The sequence below is a fragment of the Rhopalosiphum padi genome, chromosome 2, assembly GCF_020882245.1.
Source record: "Rhopalosiphum padi isolate XX-2018 chromosome 2, ASM2088224v1, whole genome shotgun sequence".
NCBI lineage: Eukaryota > Metazoa > Arthropoda > Insecta > Hemiptera > Aphididae > Rhopalosiphum > Rhopalosiphum padi.
The window spans coordinates 1,424,585-1,448,641 of NC_083598.1; the positions used below are offsets into that span (position 1 = coordinate 1,424,585).

General features: G+C 25.7%; 2 protein-coding genes across 9 annotated transcripts; one reads left to right on the forward strand and one right to left on the reverse strand.

Annotated features, from left to right (window-relative positions):
- Positions 1–993: 993 nt before the first annotated feature.
- LOC132921262 (uncharacterized) lies at positions 994–10,888 on the forward strand. Of its 5 annotated transcripts, none has more exons than XM_060984187.1 (14): positions 994–1,221; positions 1,350–1,522; positions 1,835–1,929; positions 4,584–4,652; positions 6,052–6,213; positions 6,354–6,516; positions 6,904–7,025; positions 7,101–7,345; positions 7,440–7,612; positions 7,939–8,068; positions 8,146–8,266; positions 8,554–8,710; positions 10,288–10,415; positions 10,500–10,888. In XM_060984187.1, exons 3-14 carry the CDS (start codon positions 1,854–1,856, stop codon positions 10,568–10,570), a joined length of 1,617 nt encoding a protein of 538 aa, XP_060840170.1. In that variant the 5' UTR covers positions 994–1,221; positions 1,350–1,522; positions 1,835–1,853; the 3' UTR covers positions 10,571–10,888. The 5 variants fall into 5 exon arrangements, with proteins under 5 accessions (XP_060840170.1, XP_060840169.1, XP_060840171.1 ...); XM_060984186.1 differs by having other exon boundaries at positions 1,840–1,929; XM_060984188.1 differs by having other exon boundaries at positions 1,350–1,518; positions 1,821–1,929.
- A 5,403-nt stretch (positions 10,889–16,291) lies between these two features.
- LOC132921263 (cryptochrome-1-like) lies at positions 16,292–23,561 on the reverse strand. 4 transcript variants are annotated; one of them, XM_060984189.1, is made up of 10 exons: positions 23,101–23,561; positions 21,299–21,522; positions 21,113–21,221; positions 20,689–20,831; positions 20,186–20,370; positions 19,363–19,595; positions 18,250–18,417; positions 18,012–18,152; positions 17,729–17,880; positions 16,292–17,295 (listed from the first exon to the last, which is right to left on the reverse strand). In XM_060984189.1, exons 2-10 carry the CDS (start codon positions 21,469–21,471, stop codon positions 17,049–17,051), a joined length of 1,551 nt encoding a protein of 516 aa, XP_060840172.1. In that variant the 5' UTR covers positions 21,472–21,522; positions 23,101–23,561; the 3' UTR covers positions 16,292–17,048. The 4 variants fall into 4 exon arrangements, with proteins under 4 accessions (XP_060840172.1, XP_060840173.1, XP_060840174.1 ...); XM_060984190.1 differs by having other exon boundaries at positions 23,035–23,561; XM_060984191.1 differs by lacking the exon at positions 16,292–17,295 and having other exon boundaries at positions 17,779–17,936.
- Between the last annotated feature and the right edge of the window lie 496 nt (positions 23,562–24,057).

Genomic DNA, 24,057 nt, shown 5'->3' on the forward strand with positions numbered 1-24,057 from the left:
AAATGGAAATAATAAATAAAAAATGAAAAGTGAAATTACGAAAATATAAATTCATATAGTTATTTACTATATTTAGATAGTGTTCGTTTGTAAAATAATTCTGTTTCATCACCATTGAATATTTCGTCAACTCTGATACCATCCATATTTTGAAAAAACATTTAGATATATTGGTATAAAAAATATCCTGAAAATGTATTATTATCTATTACTTTTAATTAGTAATTTTACTTTAAAGTTATACAAAAACAAAAAATAAAATAATTTTGAGCAAATGCGTTTTGTTTATATTATGCGTGAGCCAGATAGAGGAAAAAATAATGCGGCTGACATCTTCTTAAGTTTTAACCGATAACAAATTAATGATGGGACCTTGAACCCCATTTGTACGCAGCAATATTAAATTCTAACCAATTTTGTATTAAGAGATTAATTATAATAAAAAATATAGTGTTTCTGCCTGAACTTAACGTTTTAATTGATTCAAGCTAAAATTTGTTAAATCTTACTTTATATTATAATCTATTATCACCGTATATACTGTAATGATATAAATACTTATCAAGTAATTAGTAAATATTAGAAGAATAGAAATTTAAACTTATAAAAAACATTGATGGTTCTATTTCAATTGACTATATTCAATTATTCAAAATTACTTTGAAAGAGTTGGATTAATTGATTTATTATTATTATTTTTAGTTTGTGTATAATATACGTTTCGTTAAAGGCAGTTTTATTGAAATTTTATTTATTTTTTAAATTAAAGTTAAAATCGTATCAATGAATAAAGACTACAAATTATACTTAATAATTAGAACGATAATTTTAATTATACGACGTAGTAAAGTATTTTGTAAATTATACGTTATACGTTGGCGGGGGATGGCGGTGTCATTATAACTAATCACTCAATATATCTATATATATCTATTTAATATGTCTATTAAATATACTTTATATGTTTGAAATTTTTTCAGTTTAAAGGAAGACGCTGCTTGAGGTGTTGCGCTTATATATGTTTACTTTGTTGTGTATAAAACTGATGTGAATTTATTTAAATAAACAATAATACTATAATATAGCAGTTTTTAATAAAAGTGCTTCGTGTCAAATTTTTTTTTAAAGCCTTTTTATATATCTAATATTAATTATAATTACATAATATAGATTCGATAACTGGAAGTTAAGTCATTGGACGGTCTAATTGATAATATTTAGGTATCGTCTATCGTTTGTTATTTATATATTGTCACATGACACGTAATAGTATATGAGTGATTATGATTTTATAATTATTTATTGTTCGGTTAAACGGTTGGCTCGTTATGTTACTATAATATCAACAGATTGCAAAGAGCAGCGATGATGATACACTTCTGTAATATTATAGTCGTGACCACCGATGAATGGATCAACGACTTTTCGTTTTAGACTTCATGCATTTCCACGTGATTATTATGACTACTCTATACCTATAGTGATTTAGGTCGTGTAAAACATGTCTTACGAAAACAAGTAGGTAATTTATTTTTGTCTTATACAATAAGTACCGACCGAATGGCATGGGCTGTAAAGTTAAAAAATTAAAATAGTATGATATTATGAAATTTATATCTGCACTCCCTACAAATAATAATATGTTGTATATTCCCGTATTATAAATGTTTATTAATATAATATTGTCATGTTTTCATAAATGTACAGAAATTACGTACATGTTTTATTTACACCTTTGTCAGTTTGCTTAACAGTGAAAACGGTCGGTATTTGAAATATTTATTGTAATTCCTCGGGAATAAAATATTTGTTTATAATATGTGTGTATTGGGAGGCCAGGCACTACCCAAATCATGATTTTGCAATTGGAAAATGATATTAAAGACAGTAATGAATTCCGCGAAGATGACAAGAAAATATGTGAAAAAGGTAAGAAACAATTTTTTTAAATTATATTATAATATTATGTTTTCGAATTAAGGCATAAAAAAAATGTATAATATACTTTCTTTTGAGACATTGTTTTTCTGTATAAATTAAATATTTCATAAGTCAAATATGGGCAAATTATTTTCTACTTATCAAATTTCATCTCGTTTATAATTTTAATGTAATCCTCTACTTGTATAATTTAAGAAAAAAAAACAGTTTAATTTAAAACAGAATTCTTTGCTGTATAGAAGGTTTTGATTTTCGAGTAAACTTAGTCATTAAGTAGACTATTGTATTGGGCGTGTTAAAATTTTAAAATACTTAAATTTTTATTCAATGTTAAGTCATTGCACCTGTACGAAAAAGGATACCGAGTAAAGAATACGAGTGGATCAACATGTACTTCTAAATATAGTTCATCTTATAAATTTAAATTAGTATTAATAATTTCAGTGGGTTGATCGCATTTTTGAAAAAAAAGACAATGACCACACATAGTTTATAACTTTATAACAATATATACTGGAATACTATCAATAATTGTTAAGTTAGGTTAGGTGAATAAATTGGTGTTAAATTATTCAAATAATTTTAATAATTTTATTGTGTATAGACAATTATTATAATATAATTATTACTGGTGAAATAAATTTATTTATTAGGTATTTAGTATATAATATTGTCGCGGATTTAAGAATATATGAAAAATGGAATATTTTAAAACAATAATAGACCAAATACAAAGAACATGAAAGAAAAAAGAAATTTGAAATTTTTTGGTTATATTCATAATGATTTTCTATAGAACTTGATATGTGTTAATAGCATACAAAACAATAAACAAATTCAATCTCACCAAAACTACGTTAAGGTACCAGCTTAATTCTGAATAAAGGGTTAAGAAAATTTTTCTAATTTTGCTTTTAAATTTTAAAATTGTGTTGCAGTTATTTATTTTTCTTGTAAAAGGTACCCAGTACCCACTGCATATTTTATTCGTCTAATATTCAAATATTGATAATATATAATAAATATACTTAATATTCGAAAATTTTATATTACTAACAAAATATTGTACACAATTTTGGTATTAAGTTATTATAGAAAAAATAACTTTTTATAGCATTTTATCAATATTCATAAAATTCGTGTACAATTTTAGTTTTGTTAAAATTGTCGATAATCAATAATAGATGTGCAAGCAGTAAAGTAAAATACTGTTTACCGGTGCGATCTATATATTATTATTATTATTATGTTTAATTACTTACTCTTATAATTATACTATTAAACTAATGGTAATGACACTGGTATTTTTTGTTAGCTGTTCATGAATTACGTCTCGAAATAAAAAATCCATTAAACGGGAATACAAATTGCCTTCGTACAGCAAATTATATTTTTATAAACATGTACATTAGTTATATCCCAATTAAATTTAAATATGACAACTTTAAAAAAGATTATAAAACATCTTTATTAATTAAATTTAAATAGCCATTATTTCTAAGGAAAGTTGCAAGTTTCCCATTTTTGAAACCAGATGATGTTGAGAATAGTTTTGCTGACGATATTGTATCAATTTTAGTAATAAGTTGCTTTTGACAGTCTTATATCTGCATAAAACGAGAAGGAAAATAATGTTTTTACGTTAGGACGTAGTTTGTGTACGTATTGGTAAAATATAATAAAATAATGACGCATTCTGCATGTAGTTATGGCTAATAAATAAAATTTATATTATTCTATTCAATATTTTTATAGTAAACACTGTGCAGTGTGCATTAAAATGAATAGGCAAAATACAGCTATACACACAAGTACAATATGAACTTACTTTAAAAGTGTAGATTCAAAAAATGGATTAAAATGATTTTTGGAAAATATATATAACTATACCAACTTTAGCTAATTATAATTCATTATTGTGTTTATTCATAAATCATGTCAGTTTCTATATACTCTATTATTTAAATATATTTACACAAAACAAAGCGTGTCAAATGTACATACTGTGTATGACTTGTTAACCACGCGCATTTAAATAAACTTAGCGTCAATTTCTTATTTTGAAACATCTGCTAATAATTGGTAGAACAATGCTAAAAATCTAAAATTTTATAGCAATAATTATCTACGAATATATGTTATTCGATGTATTTAAGAATTAACTGTTTGGGATTAAGGCAATAGGTACATGTATATCAAATTATAATTTATCGAATTGATAATTATACAATTTAATGAGGAATAAAAAGTTAATACATACTTAACTGGATTTCAAGTATATAACAAGACATTATATAGCGATGACAGGTTACCAAACCATTACCGAACAATGTTTCATGATTATGTACGTGACCCTGTAATCACCTAATTATATGAACAACAAAAACAAAAAACTAAGTTAAGATTCTTACAAGATAATTGATTTGCTATGACGTGTGCCTAATATTAACTAGATATTATGTTTGCAAATTAGTTAAATTTTTACATATAATATATATAAAACACATCGTGTGGACTCTTCCAGAACCATACTCGTCTTAGTAAAACCAAGTAAAAACCATTTCAGTTTCATGATCAATTATCAATATAAGCATATAATAGTATTATTTAAATTGATATTTAAGCTGTTTTAATGGTTGTAGGAACAAAAGATGATATCGATAAAATTGAGCCTACTCCGGCGGATTTCGAAACAGCCATTAGCCATACAGGTAAGATATATACTATATTAAATCATTTATTAATAAAGATTACTAAAAATGTTAAGTTTATTAATGTTTTTAATTTTTAGAAAAATTTTTAATTTGAAATTATTCAACCATTACTATCGGTCCTTTATAGAAGATAATATTATTCAATTTAAATTTTACTTAAATTTTTGAATGGTACAATAGTTAATGATATTACTCATTAATAATCTAATATAATTAATTTCTCGGAATTTCGTATGTTAGTATATATATTTAAAAACGAACAAATGGTTAATTAATTATAATTGTTTAACATTTAAATAAGAATATTAGTGGAGGGCAAAGTGTTAATGTGGACTAAGATAAGAAATGTTATAAAAGTTATTATACTTTATGTAATATGTAAAAGGATAATAGTCAAATGAATACATTTTAATAAATCCTGAACAGAATAAGGAAAATTATTGAAAAACAATAACCTATTTGTAAATTAACTTAAAATATTCTTTTTCAATATTTATATTGAAAAATTTCAAAAACGAGAATTTTAATAAACGCTAGGCTTAAGCGAAAATAGTTTTTAAAAAAAACCTCATTGAACTAATTACTTAAAACGCCTAAATCAAGGTTAGGTTGCCAAAAACTGGTTTCCTGATTTACGCCAATAACGAAAAAGATACGACTCCCATTTTTACCAAAATGTATTTTTGTAAATTACGTTTCCGAGTTCTGACAAAAATTATTTGGGAACCATGTACAAACGTAACAATCATGACGTGTGTATGCACTAAAATAAAAAAAAAATTAATCATTTTATAATTGCATAATATCATATATCCATTAAATTTAAATATTTTAAAATGTTATAAAAAGTATAATACAAGTAATAATATCTATCTAATAAAAAAAGTTAAATAATACAATTAAATTATAGCTTTTTAAAAAATACATAAATAATCATAAATCTATCAGATAAATTTAAACGAATTGAATTAGGCACTAAAAAAGCTTATTATCTGAATCTCACCTATTATTATTTTTCTAAGTATTTTACAAATATCTTGATAGATGTGATGCATTTTTATTTTCGTTATCAATGATTAATGATTATAATTGTATAGTGTATAGTGTATAGTGTATACAGTCTTCACGATAATTTATAAATCGGAAAACACTATTCCGTTTTATGTTACTACATGGGTACATTAACTAAAAATTAAATTCATCCATACCAAGCTTTTTTTTTTAATGAATACGTTCTCTGACAGAAATGGAAATCGTATACCTTTTTTAGTCTTTAGCGGAAAAAAGCTGTGGTGGAAACAGTAACATCCATCCGTTTAATATGTATAATTTTAAAGTACCTAGCCATCTAGGTAATTATTATCATTGTTGTTTTATATCGATACATGCATTTTAGGTTATGGTATTTACAATAAAAGAATGCTCGTTTTGTACATACCTTTAACGCTGACTTCGTTATTCTGTACCACTTCACCGTCGTTTATATTGCCAGCGGTAAGATGTTACTTCGATTTGTCACCTCTGGAAGAAGGCTCGCTGTTCGGAGCTGTTTACGTAGGTTAGTTATCAAATATTAGCACCGTAATATTACTTAATATACAGTTTTTATGTGAAACATTGTTGTGATGATTTGTAGTTATACTGATTATACTGATACTGTTCACGCATTGTTGACATAGTAGTGATTTTTTTTTACAGGTATGGTTTCGAGTGCTTTTGTTTGGGGTTTTCTCATCGATACGCTAGGGAGACAAAAATTGTTATTCTATGGCATACTGTTGAGTGGAATTATGGAGTTTCTATCGGGACTGGTTCAAAGATTTTGGGTGTTGGTCGTTCTCAAATTCTTCTGCGGAGTCGCGTGAGTACACATTCGTTCATATTCACTCTTTTGAACAGATGAGTTATATGAATTTAACACACCACACATTATACCAGAAGGGATGGGCAACTCAAACTTCTAAAAATTTTACATTTTGAAAATTTCAAGTATCACGTCCTGCATTGTTTGTTGAGTGACTTTTTTCTCGCATAGTGGGTCGAGTAAAAAAGGGTACGTGAGCCGCCATGCCACTTGTCACTTGTTCATAATATCAAATGTAGTAAAGTAAATAGAGAACCTGAGATGATAACTCCATTAAATTAATGATGAATCCTAATTAAGTTTCCCGTGTATAACAAATCATCAGCCTCTCTCAACCGAAATCCTAGCTAAACTATTGATTAATGCATCACATTATTTTTTCAGAACATGTGGCCCGTATTCTCTCGCATTTACTTTTTTGTCTGAGTTCTATGATAAAGAACATCGAGATAAAATCGTATTGTACGCAGGAGGATTTTCGTCCTTTGCTTTTGTTTTGCAGCCTCGTATGTGTTTTTTTTTTATTTAATTATTTTTCATTGTAACAATATTTTTATAATAAGTAATTATTGTTTATACAGTTGTGGCTTATTTCTTGATTCCATTGGATATAAATTATCAATATTTTAATGGATATCTAATTATTGATAATTGGAGAATATTCCTGATGACTTGTTCAGTCATGGTATTTCTAGCAGCATTTTTAGTTTATACCATGGATGAAAGTCCAAAGTTCCTAATGGCTGTCGGTCGCCATAAAGAAGCTCTAAATGTATTTCGTAAAATATATTCTCAAAATACAGGCAAACCACCGGAATCGTATCCCGTAAGTATTCAATATACCTGTAAATATAAAAATATTAATAAATTAATTTGAATTTTATCGAATTACTGAAATATATAAATCAAATATTATTTAGATTAGCGTTTTAAGATCAGAATTACCAGAAGAACAATCCTTAAAATCTATGCCATCGATAACTGTTTCAAAGTTTATAAGAAAAGGGTGGATCCAAATAAAACCTTTTTTTTTGCAACCATATTTAACCCCATCATCATTGACATTCTTGTTGTTATTCATGACAATGTTAACGTAAGTTTAAAATGTTTAGTTAATACAAATTAGAATAAAATTAATTATTAAACATCAATACTATTTTGTCAAACAATCTATATAATTACTTTTATAGTAAAACGGAGGTAATTTTTTAACTCTTCTCGTTCCCAATAATTATTTTTCTGTGGGTACAATTATAATTTATATATATTATTATATTGATTTTCGATAAATACTTTAGTACTTTATTTAGACTCGAGTTCTCGGAATTGTAATACAATTTAAAGTTTTGGTTGTTAGTTGAGTTTTTTATATTTATAAATACTGCTTACCAACGTATCTTGATTAAATACACTACACAGATTGAACACCTTTCGATTAAGACTGCCGAATATGTACGCAACAATTATTGCCACTAAAAGCGATCATTCGTTTTCAGTATGTGAATCCAGGACTTCAACTAATGTTACTTACACTGCAGATTGTAGAGGAGTAAGTAACTACTACAGCTGTACTCGTAATTAGTTTTATTTTTTATTTTTAAATGCAAAAAATATTGAATATTTCAGACACTCGCTTTAGTTGATCCAGAAATCTACATCAAATCTATGATTGTTGGATCAGCAGTTTTTAGTATGTTCTGGGTCGCCATATACATTACAAAATACATAGATAAAAATTACTTATATAGTAAGTGTATACTATATATTATTATTATACAGGATTAAATGTAATCTAAATATTGAATAAGATAATTATAAATATATTTTATATAAGAATTCGGTACCTATAAATTATTATAATCACTAAATTATCGATGTTCAAGGAGTTATTTTTAACAATAATAATAATTATAATTTATCACTTTATAATAACATGTAAATTATGTTCCTATTTAATAATGCATGTGGCAAGTATGAATGAAATAATTGAAATATAAATGTATGGCTCGACTAATATATCAATTTGGTTTTCAGTAATTTTTTCAGTGATGGGTGGACTTGGTATTTCAATATTTCCGTGGACAAATGGAATTGTCACCTTAACTTTATCAGCTGTTTACGTAGCCATAATGAACATCAATACGACTCTAGTAATTAGTATTATGGCTTCGGCTGTCCCTACCACACTAAGGTAAACGTTAAATTAAATAATTTAATTCATACATTGTAAAATAAAAATTAACTAAACAATCTAGTAGGTATTTAAGTTCAGTATACTTACGTGTTTACTATAATCGGTTTTATGATTACATGCAACAATTATTTTTGCAAATAATGTAATCGTTTCTTTGTACACGCCATGAGATTATTAAACTTAAACATTATAAACGAAAAAATTAATGTCCAGCATTTAAATGTTATTTCTTCTATCTTACCTATAACATATTATTATTGAATTATTATCATGTTTAAACTTATATATATTATCTAAATTTTAAATTGTTCTTTGTTTAAATTGTTGTATAGGGCTTCGTCCGTTAATATATAATAATATATAAATAAATAAATAAATGTTATCATACATAATCAAAGAAATTTTGTTTATCACAAGACGACAGGGGCGGATCCAGACCAATTTAACAGCGGGAGGACGATTTTTAAAGGGCACACATTATAATTTTGATAAAGTATTTATTTAGATACATACATAATATATGTTACTTTCCACAGTCTCGTATAGAACAAAAAAAAAATATTTTTTATAGTATTAGTAATAAGAAAATATATCACTATAATTTTGTTACCCTTGAAGTATAATTACGTCAAAAACTAAAATCAAGGACTTCAAACTATTTTCTTTTTTGAGAGAACGGGGGGGGGGGGGGCGATCGCCCCTAACCTATCGCCCCGACCGCCCCCCCCTGTATCTACCACTGCGAAACGATGTGGGTGTAGTATTAAATATTGCAGACTATACTTCCTTCATAATATATTACTTCATCTGCGTTACTCTAGTAATCAAATTAAATTAATTGTATTAATGTATATTCATATATCTACTCAAATTGTATGCAAAAAAAAATTTAAATAATAAAAACTGGTTATAAAATCACTTATGAATAATAATGATTTGATTTTTTCTAATAGAATAATTTTAAAAAAAAATTGATTCCATAACAACTATTTTTGTAAAAAAGAAAAAAAACCCACTAAATATATTGTTAATAATCAATCGCAATAACTCATAAGTACTATATTAATGTAAATAAATATAAGTATACTATATTAAAAACAGTTTATTATAAGAAAATCAAAAAACATTTTTCTCAAATTAATTAATATACTAAAAAAATAAGAAACGATTTAAAATTAAAAAACGCATATTATTAAAGCTTTATTATATCGTAATTTTTTTAGGAAATAAATGCATCCGTATTTGAAGTTAGTTAAAACACAATATTCCCAGCTCTATATAAATATAATAAATATGATAATAATATATACGTCTTAATATGCGTGTTTGGTAAACTGTAAACAATAATAATATGATGTTCAGATATTTGATCTGGATAAATAGATGAAAACTTCATTACACTATTGCTTAAAAAAAGCCAATAGATCACTAGAGTAGATGCTGATTAGTATTGCTTTTATGAAATGTATATAATTATATTATAATAATAAAGTTTTTACATAAGCTATTATATTATTTACATTATTACCTATAGCATTATATATTTAATAATTATCAGTTATATATTTTTTTAGAGGTATGGCGGTAAACATGGTCATTATGTTTGGTAGAATTGGAGTTGTTTTCGGAAATTTAATTATACCTGTATTAGATAAGATCAGTTGCGAGTTGCCATTCATGACTTTGGCGATGTTTAATTTTTGTAAGTAAACAAATAATATATTTTATTCTAATTGTGGACAATATCATATCAAATGTATAAAAATAATTTTTATTTAATTTTCAGCGGGCTTGGTTGTTATACTTATATTAATGAGGTTAAAAAAAGGAAAACCAAAAACACTGTCAACTCCCTAATATATATATTTCACCCTTTCTGTTTTGGAATGGAAAAATTCAAAGCAACACTTTCAACAAAAATTAATTATTAAGAAATCAGATGACGCTGATTTCTTAATTTTTATACTTGTTTATGTATTATTTTAGTTTTTAATTTTCAAATTTTATTTGATTACAATTTATTTTACAACAATAATTTTATGTATATTGTATATAGAATAATATAACAAAGATGGGTATTAATTAGTTGAGTTAATTTTTATTTAACTTTTTAATATAGAAAAATTGTCTATTGTAACTACATTTCTTAATAAAAATAACTACTATCATTTGTAATACCTAGTTTTATTTCTACAATTGAATAATAGTTAAATATTTATGTGGTTTTTAGGAAACTCTGTATTATCTATTTACAATGGATAATGTGCTGTTTTTTCAGTACCTTAAATTTATAACTAGAAATATATTTTTTTTAATTCAGCTACCTAATTTACTGTTACTAAAACAGTGGCATATGGCATATCCAAAATAATTTTTAAATAGGTATCTTTTGTATGATAATCGTCATTATGTGAATAGAATACCTATAAATACACACGTTCTTCCAGAAATTAATGTTTTATTGTTCAATCGAATAATATGAGAACAATTGACCCTAATAAGTCGATTAATTACACGTTTTAAATAAATAAATAAAAAATTTACTTACTTATTTCAAAAAATAATAAACTAATAATGTATATTTTGATCTATATGTATACCTACGTTAAATATTTAGAATAGTGTGTACTTTGAGTAACAAACAACATAATATTCCATATTGTTGATAACAATTTATAAACATTACCTAAAATGTATAACCAATAATTACTATATTTTACTAATTTTTTTTTTTTTTTTTAATTATTAATTTAATTTTTGGTGAAATGATATACTATATAAACTATATTTTGATATAATTTTTTATTTTTATTTATTTAATTGCGGTAGACCGTATACTACATAACAGTCTCATGCCCTCATTATGGTTATTTTTAGTTGGCGTAAAATCATTACCAATAAATTTTTTATAAAATCAAATGTCATTCATATCCAGTTTTTACGATTAAAAAGCAAGGGGAAAAAATATCACATAATTAGTAAACAAATTTCGGACTTTCACCAACGTTGGTTTTTTATCATAAGATTTATCAAATCTTGTTTGTAAGCTACAAAAACCATTCGGGATTAGATCATGATATTTTGTATATCCTAGGTTTTACTAGTACTAGTACTTGTATTATTGCCGTACATATATAAATATATAGAGAAAAACTTTTTGATTATTAATTTACTTTAAAAAAAATGTTTATATTTTAATTTTTCAATCACTCATCATTATGAATCTCAAATGTTATATTCTTATATTATATTCAATAATGTTTAGCTATCCTGTAAAATATTATCTTATTAATAGGAAAAAAATACGTAAAAATTATTCATCTAAAATTGGAATACTATAATTGTATCCACGAAAAAGTGTACAAATTGATTTAAGTAGAATGTAGATACGTACCAAATGCACAAGTAAAAAAATTGAAATAGGTATAGACATTAACCCATTGAAGATTTATATAAATTATCTATTCAATTATAAATTGTAGAGGTAATAAATATCTTATTTACGTAAGAATTCATCTATCCTATTGTGCCACTATATTGAAGTGTCTCTTTTAAAAATACAACATCAATAATTTTTATCTAACCTCTAATATCTAATATCCATATAATATAACATGAACAATCATTGGATTTTACTATAAAACCTATATATCTATGATATGATAAATTAGAAAGATTAATTCTTTAGGAATATATTAATTATTACATTCAAATTTTAATGCAAGTGAAATAGCATAAACACACACACACACATACACACACACACATACACACGCACACATATATATTTCAGACAATGCTAATTAAAGGACTTAAAAATGGCTAATATTAAAATTTTAAATTAGGAAAATAAATAATGGATTTTTTTATTTTTGAAAAAATGCAGTTATATGAATATAATATATATAATGTAACGATGATGTAAAAAGGAGGTAGCAAGTAAACAAAAGCAAATTTAAAATTTAACAATTTTTGTCCAACATTGAAAATAATATTTTTATAAAAAAGTCAATAAGTATAAGAAAAAATATGTGGTAACCTATATTAAAATTATAAAATGTTGATTCCGTGAGTTTATAGTATGACAACAACAATAAAAATTAATATATCATTGTTGGTATTAATTGTGAATGTTTGTATAATGTATAGTAAAAAACACTATATCATTCGAAACTCCCTCGAAGGTGTAGTGTCAAGAAAGGATTGACTTTAATATGACCTTTTTATTGTTTTTTGACAAGTTTAATTGCTGTTGGTCAGATGAGATTCTGATGTTTTCACAAAGATTTACATTCCACCAAGGAGACGGAATACCAAATGTAGTGTTGAATGTTTTTGAATATTATAGTCAGATAATGTACGATTATCATCATATAATCGTCGCCCACCAAAAAGAAGTCGCTGGAAGTTTATTGGGATTCCTTCTCTTTCGTGAATTTTAATTTTCACATTTTCAATAGTATCTGACTGTTGTACTATTAAAGTGATGGTTTTGCCATTTAATGTTATTACAAAAATTTCCATCTTGAGACTGAAAACGAAAACATTACAAATTTAATATTGGTATATATTATTATGTATTGGTATAATAAAATAAAACTCTGTTGCATAATGCATAACTGCATAAGATACCTATGACCTATTTCTTATAATTTTTTTTAAGCATTTAAATTTTAATCAAAATAATAACGAAAACATTTGAACTTTTTTTGAATTTTAATTAACTTCAGGTAGAAAAAATAACACTTTTTAACGACATATAATATAGGTACTGCTAATATTATAATTATTATAACTATATTTACAAGTTAACAAAATTATAGGTAGATACAAACTGTAGATAGCAAATATGGCTAGATAATAGTCAAAACCTGTATAATTAAAAGGCACATAAAATTATGGAACACTTCTACATTAGCAGAGACCCTTTTTTTTGTTAAAAATCCTTATTTTTCAATGTTTTAAAAAAATTTGAGTATTTCATAGTTTTTTCGTAATTTACTTAAATAAGTTTCTGTGATTGTATTATTTAAACACGTTTTTTGTTAGCTTCGGCGTAGTGCTCTTTTAATTTTCCAATTTAAAAAAATAGTCTTATGATATAATTTCTTACCTTTCGCGAATAATAACTCTAAATTCGCTTTACGATGAACCGAAGATGAAAGAAATTCAGAGCTTCAGGAATGTATAGAGGAAAATATTAATCATATACTTGAGAATAAATTTACACTTTATTTTTAGTCAAAGTCAGTGACAACGGCGTAGAGACGATTTGAACGGCATGTAAACCAACTATGACCTTTTGGATACTGTAAACCTGTGTTGGCTACGAACGATACATGTCCAAGTGCACGTCGGAAGACTGTCCACGATGAGCTGTGTGGAAGGGCGGTTTATGCTACTTTTTCAAATGTCTTATCGTCTCTAATGTATCATAGTTAATTAAAAATAATTTTATAATTATTATTATGATTAAAGGTCATTTTAATGTAAATATTACATTAATATTTATATCATTGTACTTTGTACATTTATTAATGGGTATTTGTTTTATAATGATTTATTTTCAATAATATAACTTAATATCTAATTAGATTGTTTGTTTTAATATTTAGAATATAATAATGTAATTATATATATATATATATGGTATATTGATATCGTGACAAAATTTATAGTAAATATATTTTGCAAAACTGTACGAATGTGAAACGTCAAATCACATAATGTAGATTACCGAGTGATTGAAAGTTGGTAAAAAACGAGGAACAAAATATACTGAAACTGATAAGTCAATATGTTTGACTTTCTGAATTTCTTTGGAGATAAAGAACACAAGACACAAAAGGCAACTGTGTTCGACAAAATAATGTATTAGGTACCACAGGTTTATTCTGCCATCAGATAACACCACCACTAAAGAATAATTTGCTACAAATAATATTCATTTTCAATTTTAAATTATACAATGAAAAATTGAAACATGATATTTTATTTTATTTTTTTTTGTTTGTTAGTATACTATAACATTAAATTAGGTATTTAAATTGTTATTTTATTAATACCTTATAAATGAAAATCATCTAGATTAAAATACCCATAAATAATAAATACGGTATCGACCAAGGAACCAATAAGTAGCTATAAAGTTAATTATTAAAATATCTGAAATAGACTAAATTTATGATAAATTTATTATAAGTTTAACTACCTACTTTGCATTACTACATAAATATATGATATTTTTAAAATACGATACACAAATTGCAGTTCAAATGTAAAAATCAAAATATCTGTGTCAATTTGTCACTTAGCATTTATATATTAGCTGTTTTTTTTAACTGTTTTTATGATTAGTATATCAAATTTAATTACAAAAACCTTAAAATATATAACAAATTAACAAACCTGGATTAACGCATACATAATATTACATTAACTAATATACTATACCTACTGAATAGACAAACGATCGTCAATCGAAATAACACAAGCAAAAATCCATCTAGACACTAGAGACAAAGGAAACCTAAACGACTTTGATCGAATGACTACACAACTTATAGTTGTACATTTGTACAACACTGAACACACCAATGACAGCGACCCTGGCGTACATGATTGATGGTCGTATGTGTTTCGTATTGTATCGTGAAAAATAACTACGGAAAAAATAACCTCATATGAGATTTTGCAAAATTAAAAAAAAGATAGAGGCAATTTAAAAATTTTAAAAGTACTTATAATTATTATTTACTTACAATTTCTCGCTGAATATGAGGATTTTCTTTTCAATCTGCTTTTATTAAACTCTATGTGAAAACTATAAGTTAAGGTTCGTAACACACAATTTAGTTTTTATAAAGAATAAAATATTAAAATATTTTAGGAAATAATAATAATTTATAAGATAAAAATTTTACAATTGTTATACCAAGTTCTTTATGTCATAACATAGGTAATAGTAATACACCCGGCAATTAAAACGTCTTACAATACTAAATAATATTTTACATTAATTATATATATTTTTATGATCAGAATAAAAATGATAATGATAACAATTAAAAAGTATAATTATATTAGATTTAAAATCCTTTAACATGTTCTTTTTTCATTTTTATCTCTTAATAATTAGTGTAAAGGTGTATTTATAAATTATAGTTAAAAATATAGGGTAATAATTTTGTTAGCTTTATACATTATACTACCTATTATAGTTTATAAATACAAATAGTTATAATATTATTATTCAATATTCAATAATGTAAGATTTTCAAAAAAAAAAGTTTCGATTTATAATTAGTTTTCATATTACCTAACAATATATATCAACATAGATAGTAATTTTATAATTTATTTTGCTATTTACACGACTTATAACATGTTTTAATAAATATATTATACCCGATGTTTGATTTGGAATAAAATTTAATGATTTATATTATAGGTGTAAAATGCGAATAAACAAACGCCGAAATAAGTTACATATTATAAATTACAATATTATATATTTATAAATTCTGTTATATATTATACACCTAACATGTATATTATAGTAATATATAATAACAGTATAATGTTATAAGGATTCAGTCATTAAAAAAATAAATTACAATTTAAAATATACCTATCATGTTCTATAGTATTATAATACTAATAAAAAGTATTAATATTATACATGATGATACTAAACATTTATCAATATCAATATCTAATATCAATTTAAGTTGTTGTATACCTATAATTTTTATTATATTTAATGTATAAAATATAAAATGTATAAAAGAAAACTATATAAGAGGTATGCTTAAATAAATTGATGTGTTAAAAAATGATTATTAAATGAATATAAAACACAGGCTTTTTATTAAATTTAGAGTAAAATAATAGCTCAGAGGTACCTGAGTACCTACCTATTATCAGTATTATCTATAGTCTATACTATGTATCATACCTATATGGTTATATATTATTATGTTAACAAAAATAACTTATAATGATAAAATTCAAATTAACAAAAATCTTAGAAATGTTATATAATTAATTCCTACCAGCTAGCTTTAACATGATTGTTCCAACGCACAGAAATTGCATCTACAGCCCTACGGGTTTTTGTAGTATTTAATAACTTTTAATACTTAATTATTAAAAAAAATAAGTATATTGTCTATCTTGTCATTACAATACGTCAATACCTATATAATTCTTAAAATAAATATTTTTATACAAGTATTATACAATTAATACATTCATGTTATTAATTACTTAAATAATTTTACATTTTTAATAAAATATTATGACTAATTATTTTTATATGTGTGCAATGTTTCATTTATCTTCTTAACGAAGAGATTAGAATTAATTTACCATTTTCTAACTGTGGCTGACAGTTAGACAGCTGCTGATACGCCAGTTTCATTCGCTCGAGATTGATTTTAGAAGCATTGACATGATTTACAATTGGTAATGGGTAATCAATGCCAATTATACAATTCGCAGTAAATTGAATGGACTCGGGAGCTAACCATGGCTCATGGATATATTGATTAGGCATATTATTCAATGCTGGAATGTATCTTCTATAAAAATAAATGTTTTTTAAAAATTAAACCGTCGAATTCACACTACGACCCTATAGTGCTATAGAGTATAGATATGGTCAATTTTTTTTAACAATAACGTTTCTAATAATAGTAATAACTACAGAATACATTTTTATCATTCATAAGTCGATCTTTACGATAAGATACATCAAACAGGTAAAATAATCAGTATAATAAAGTTTAAATAGCTATGTATTATAATTATATATTTGTCATAATAATAATAATATTATAAACTGAGTATAAAATAATTAATAAGTAAGGACTAACTACTCGTATCGTATATTATAGATATCTCCAACAATTTTTTGATCAAAATATAGCTTTTACTGTCGATTATAAATTTTGGAAAATATCGTATTATAATTAATAATATGTTACTTATAAATACATATATTATGTATTTTACCTTATATAATCACCGTTCGGATCTACTTTTCGACCGAACCTAACTGGACAATAGCAGTGAATGAACTCTTGGTAAAACGACGAACACGAATACCACATCCAATAACCAGCGTTTACTGACCAATCGGCGTCCAACAATAGTTCATCGAACACCTAAGGATTTTCAGTCTTTTTCGTATTATTTACAACGTACATAAAACGTGATAAAACTAGAATAATATTGAAGTTCATATAATATTGTGTCATTTATTAAATGAACAGAGGGGTTCATTTCCCTTGTATACCTTCATTCCTTCTTCCCAAGACAGCCATAGGTCACCCCGAGTGAGAAAGCATGCGACTGCGTGTCTCGCTATGCAGTGTATCCATCCTTCTTGCCTCAGCTGTATCATGATCGCATCAATCCACGGGTAACCAGTTTGTCCCTATAAAATTAATTCAATTACTGTATTATACTGTACGTCAATCATCACGAACCACAATATGCTCGCTTATATAGAAATACGCGTGAATATTATTTACGTTCGCCCACTTGGACAGAGCTCGAGGATTTTTATCCCACGGTATTTGCACGCAAATCGGATTTCCGACCATTCGATCGAAGTTTGGATTGTTGGTGGACGCACAGTAAAAGAAATCTCGCCACAATAGTTGTCCGTGCAGCGAAAGCGGTGGTTGTGATTTTCGAATCTATACATGTATAATATATATACTAGATTAAAACTAGGTATTAAATATGACGGTGTGAACTGAGATAATTATAATCTGGAGCAATTGTAAACGACATATTTTATACAAAATATAGTAGTTAGGTATCATTATATTATCTCACACTAGTCAATAACACAAAAGTTTGCATTACCCAAAAGACATTACGGAATTGGTTCAGTATACAGTATTCCAAAAATGTATTTATACTTTAAACTTTTTTAGTATAGTTTTATCATTAATTGTACTTGTGAGTTAAGATGATAAGTAGGCGATGTTCTCTACCAATTTTTATATGGTTAATTTATAAGCCCGTACTTACTACTTTATATTATACTATAATGTTTTTTGGGAACTGAATTACAAATTTGTTATTTAATTTCAGATACCTACTTTACTGCCATTAAAAGTGTGACTTATCCAAAATAATTTTTAAATAGGTATGTTTTGTATGATAATCTTTATAGATATGCACATGTTCTCGCAGAAATAATTGTTATTTTATTGTTCAATCGAATAATATGAGAACATTTAAATTCGATTCTAATACATCAGTTTATTAAACGTTTCGAATAAAAAAAACCAATACACTTAAGTAATTTACATACATAAGTAGGTACATATACAAATACTTATGTATGACATAAGTATTTCAGCAAAAAATAAATTAATAATAATATATATATTTTGATCCATATGTACATACGTTAAATATTTTACCTATATTTAAAAATGGGTACATTAATATTTAATCGCTTCTGATTTTTGTGAGGTTTGATAGGTTTAATCATACCTACTAAGTAATAATTAATAATTAATAATTTACAATCGCTCCACTGTACTATTTCGTCCTACCTATGTAATATGTTATTTACGTTTACATTATATGGGAGATTAAGTTTAACTATATAATATATAAAAATATACCTTCTTATAAAGTTCATTTAGTTCTGAAAAAAACAATCTAGTAGATAAGCATCCGAATTTCAAATACGGCGCGAGACCAGTGGGGCTAGCTATTAAAGATTGTGGTGTCATTTTTGGTTTTCCGTAAGATGCAATGAATGCTTTCCGTTCTAAATGACATTGCAATCTTATCAAAGCTTCCGTCTCGCCCCCTATCCATACTTGTCGTGCTGGGTTGTTTATCTCTTTAAATCCTGTAAATGAATATTTTTAAAGTAAATATTTAAATACCTACCAACAAGAAAAACGTGTACATAAAATTAAACCGTTTTCATGTAAATATTTAGGAAAAACATTGATATATATTTTTTAAATATTATCAGTAACCACGAATCAGTTGTTACATTATTAATTATGTCGCTGTTCTTAAACTATTATTTAATTTTACTATTTGTAAACTTTAATATAATCATTGATAAAATATACATAAATATATTATACTTATTATAGTATAACACTTTGAAGGTACCTACTGCAGTATTATCTCTAAGTTTTTAATAACATACTTTTCATATGTATAAAAACTGTACTCAAAAACGTATACAAAAACGTACCACAAAGATTATTTTTGTTCATAATAACTCGAAATCAATAAAAGTTTGTATTGAATTGTGGTTAAATTTTGGTTATAATTTTTCTGCAATTTCTATCGCAATGTTCTGATCTTATTTATAGAACTTTGGTACATAATAATATAATATATATTAACATATTATTATGATATAAAATGTATATATACAATATAATTATTTAAGACACCTATAAGTACCATAGATATATTTACCAAGTTCTTCAAGTGTAGGGACACCAAATATTTCATCGTGGTCATATTTAGTTGGCGTAAAAGCATTACCAAGAAATTCTTTATCAATGCTAGGCACGGCTCTTTCCGGTGGATCAATACACTCTAATAATTTTTGAAATAGGTGATATGTCAATGGAGCTTTTCCACCATTCACGTTTATTATTCTGGAACAAAAACCAATTAGTTGAAGACAATTTTTGATTACATACCTATAGTGAATTTTAAGTTTTAAAAGTTTAAAACCTTTTAAACTAAAATATTCTATAAATTAATTTAAGAAATGTGCCCATGTAAATTAATTTCCTACTTAATTGTTTTTAAAATATAGGTAATATCGCTTGCAAAATATAATAACCTTTTTATTTAATATAGGTTACCTGGTGTAGATATTTTTGATTTTTAGTAAAAAAATATTTAACTATTTAATGCTAACCAATAATTAATAAAATAAATTGGATTATTTTAAAGTGTTCAATATTTACTTGTCTAATTGGTACAGGGTGTGTGAACAACGAGTTATGACAGAAATTCCCATTTCACTACACATGACTTTTATATTTTGATCTCTCACTCGACCAAACGGTTCAGGATCTTCTTCAAACGTGAAGTTTGTTGTACCCCATAGCTAAAAACAACTTTACTATACTTTTTATACAACATAGTACATACATTATTATTATCTATTATGTAATATACTTTTTATGTCATTAAATCATTGTTATTAAGGACATATGTTAATATGTTATAGGTACATAAAATAATAATGATAATATAATATTTTACATATTTTATACATGCACATCAAAAATCGTTTATTGTTAAATTAGATAATGCCTAAATATCGGTATAGTTAAAGACGAGGTTTCAGCTCATTTATAATTAGAAATTTATAAAATGAAAACTTACTCTAAACAGTTTAGGTAATGCTTCGGCTGGCTGTCCCTTGATAACAAAAAGTCTAGAATTTAGTTTTTTCAGGCTGTTATCCAAATCTACTAGGCACTGCAAGAGAAATCTAAAACACAAATATCAAAAGATCATTTCACACATATACTTATGTTTGACTACGATAATCATATTTTTGATTCTAACCTCCATTTATTGACGCCTACGTTTGACGCACCAGCAAACCACGGATCAAGTATGAAAATGCATCGAAATGTTTTAGCATTGATCAGCCCCTCTCGTAAACTAGGGTTATCATGCAGTCTCAACCCTTTACGAAACCAGTGAACGGTGTGTTTATTTTGCACTTTAAAATCCATGGTTGATAATACGAACTTTGTTGAACGTTAGACTTGTACAAAAAGTACTCTCTAGTAAATTTAAATAATATTGTTGATACAAATATATTTAAACATAACAAACATAATAATTGAATGAAAACTCGACAAGTAAATTTTTTTTATTGGTGATTTCATTTATAAGAACCGATTAAAAATAATTTTATGAGTTTTTTAAAATTTATATTGAACATGTAATCACTAATTTTATTTATATAATATTTAGAATAAAAAAAAATAGTTTTAACCATCGAAAGAAATGAATGAATTATGTTTTGTTACTATAATAATGATACTTTGATTAATATTATAAATTATATATGTGAAAGTAAAATAAGTCACACAAAAACAGTGTTTAAATATTTATAATAGTTTTAAAATTGGATCAAATTATTTTTAATCAGATAACTTTAATTTTAACTATAATTTTAATTAAATTAACTTGTCTTTATCTTTTAATTTGAATAGTCTTCATTCTTATATAAATTATATTTTTAAGATTATTTTTTATTAAAAAGTTGTATACACTTTTAAACTATCAACCTTTACCTACACTATTAATACAACTATGTACAATTTATTTAGATTTTTAGTTTATAATTTCTTCATTCTTGCGAAATTATATTAATTTTTAATCGAACCTACCTAAAAGTAGACTTGCCTATGTATCTGAAATATTACATGGATAGCTGTAATCGTTATTTCTATATTTGGTCATTTTAACTGCATTATTAGATACATTTAAGATTTAAGTAAATACAACAATAATATAAATGTAGAATTTTTAGTATACTTTAATAAAAATTAAGTTTGGCTATTTTGTTACAACGAATATTAATTGTTTTAAATATTATATTACAGTAATAACATTATTATTTTTCACATTAGTTTTTAATAATCATTGGTATAATACGAGTGTATACCTGAGTAAGGCGTCTCATTATACTACTACTAGTAATATTATTACTATCATTACTATCATCTACTATACTAACTCTTTAGAGTTACAACACGTTTGGACACAAAATTATAATATATATATGAGTACTGTAGAGGGGGGCGTAAACAAAGGGGATGTGGGAGCTATCCTTCCATGAATTTTTTTTTGTGGAGCTTTACAACTTGCTTGACATTTGTTAATAATTTTAGTAAGTATATCTTATAATAAATGGTAATAATTTACTGTATCTGTAATTTCCAAACATTTTTTTAATAATTAAAATATTTTATATTATTATTATAATTATTACCCATACGAATTTGACGTAACACATTTTTCACGTATTGGAATAATCACAAATATTATTGGTACTTATATAACATAATACAATATGTGTATACCTATGTCTTATATACTTCTTAACAAAACTTATTCTTTTTTTGTTTCGATACCCTTAACTCTGATATTATTTTATCGAATGCCCAAACGTGGAATGAATTTTAAATACCAAAAAGGCAAAAATACATTATCGACAATCGCATAAGTATAGCTCTTTACTGGGTAAATAGCAAATTAAAAAAGTAAGTTATAAGTTTGATACCTACCCTGCAAAACACGTCTGATGTAGGTGCTTATTCACTAACTGCCTACCGATAACCTACTCAACTTACGTATCCGTCGATTCCGAAATTGCATAGTTTTTTTTTCCCAGATCACATTTACACCGATTAAACCCAATCTGAATGTTATCGTCGTGGTCAAAACTGACTTGATACCGCAAACACACGTTTTTTCATTACAAATTATATTTTTTAAAACGTGTAGCACTTATTGTGGCAGGCACGCCGAGAAAAACGTAACAACGTATTTTAGCAGATTTTATAAAAATATTATCGCAAAAAACACGAACCGTTCGCACGAATATAAATGTAATAATGTAATGTACTTAACTAATGTTATAATCGTATAAACCACGTACGACAGCGATCAATGAGCAGCGCGCGCGGCGACCGACTAACTGTATCGTTGATCATTTTTCCAATAGAACACGTTTTATATGCCTGGGTACATAATAATATTATGGTTATTGTCACTCGTTAAAATAAGTATAATATTTCATTTATTCGGATTCGAGCTAGTCACGTTGCACAGTGGCGTGTCGCGGCTGGTCACGTTGCCGGCGGCGTGGTTCAATAATAATAATATATTATATACGTCATGTAGGTAGATATAATAATATATATATTACTATTTACTATCATGCACTGTGTCAACGACGTCACGTGCATTCGCGGGGTACTAGAGTCCCGTCGTATACATTTTAATATTTCTGTATTATTGTTTGATACGATTATCTGTAGGTATGAGCGGTTTTCATTTGGGCGAATGACCCAAAATCACATATCGTTTGCGCTAATGTATTGTATATATCGACATATTGCTGGGAAGAAATGTATTTGAATACCTAATACATATCTAATACATTTTCCTTTATAACTTTAGAATAACATAACAATCAAAGATTAGCCGAACATGTTATTATCACCTTTTATTTGAGATTTTGAGCGAAGCGATGCATTGATTTTACATTGATATGTGATGTCTTTTTTTGTCCGTACGATAAGTGG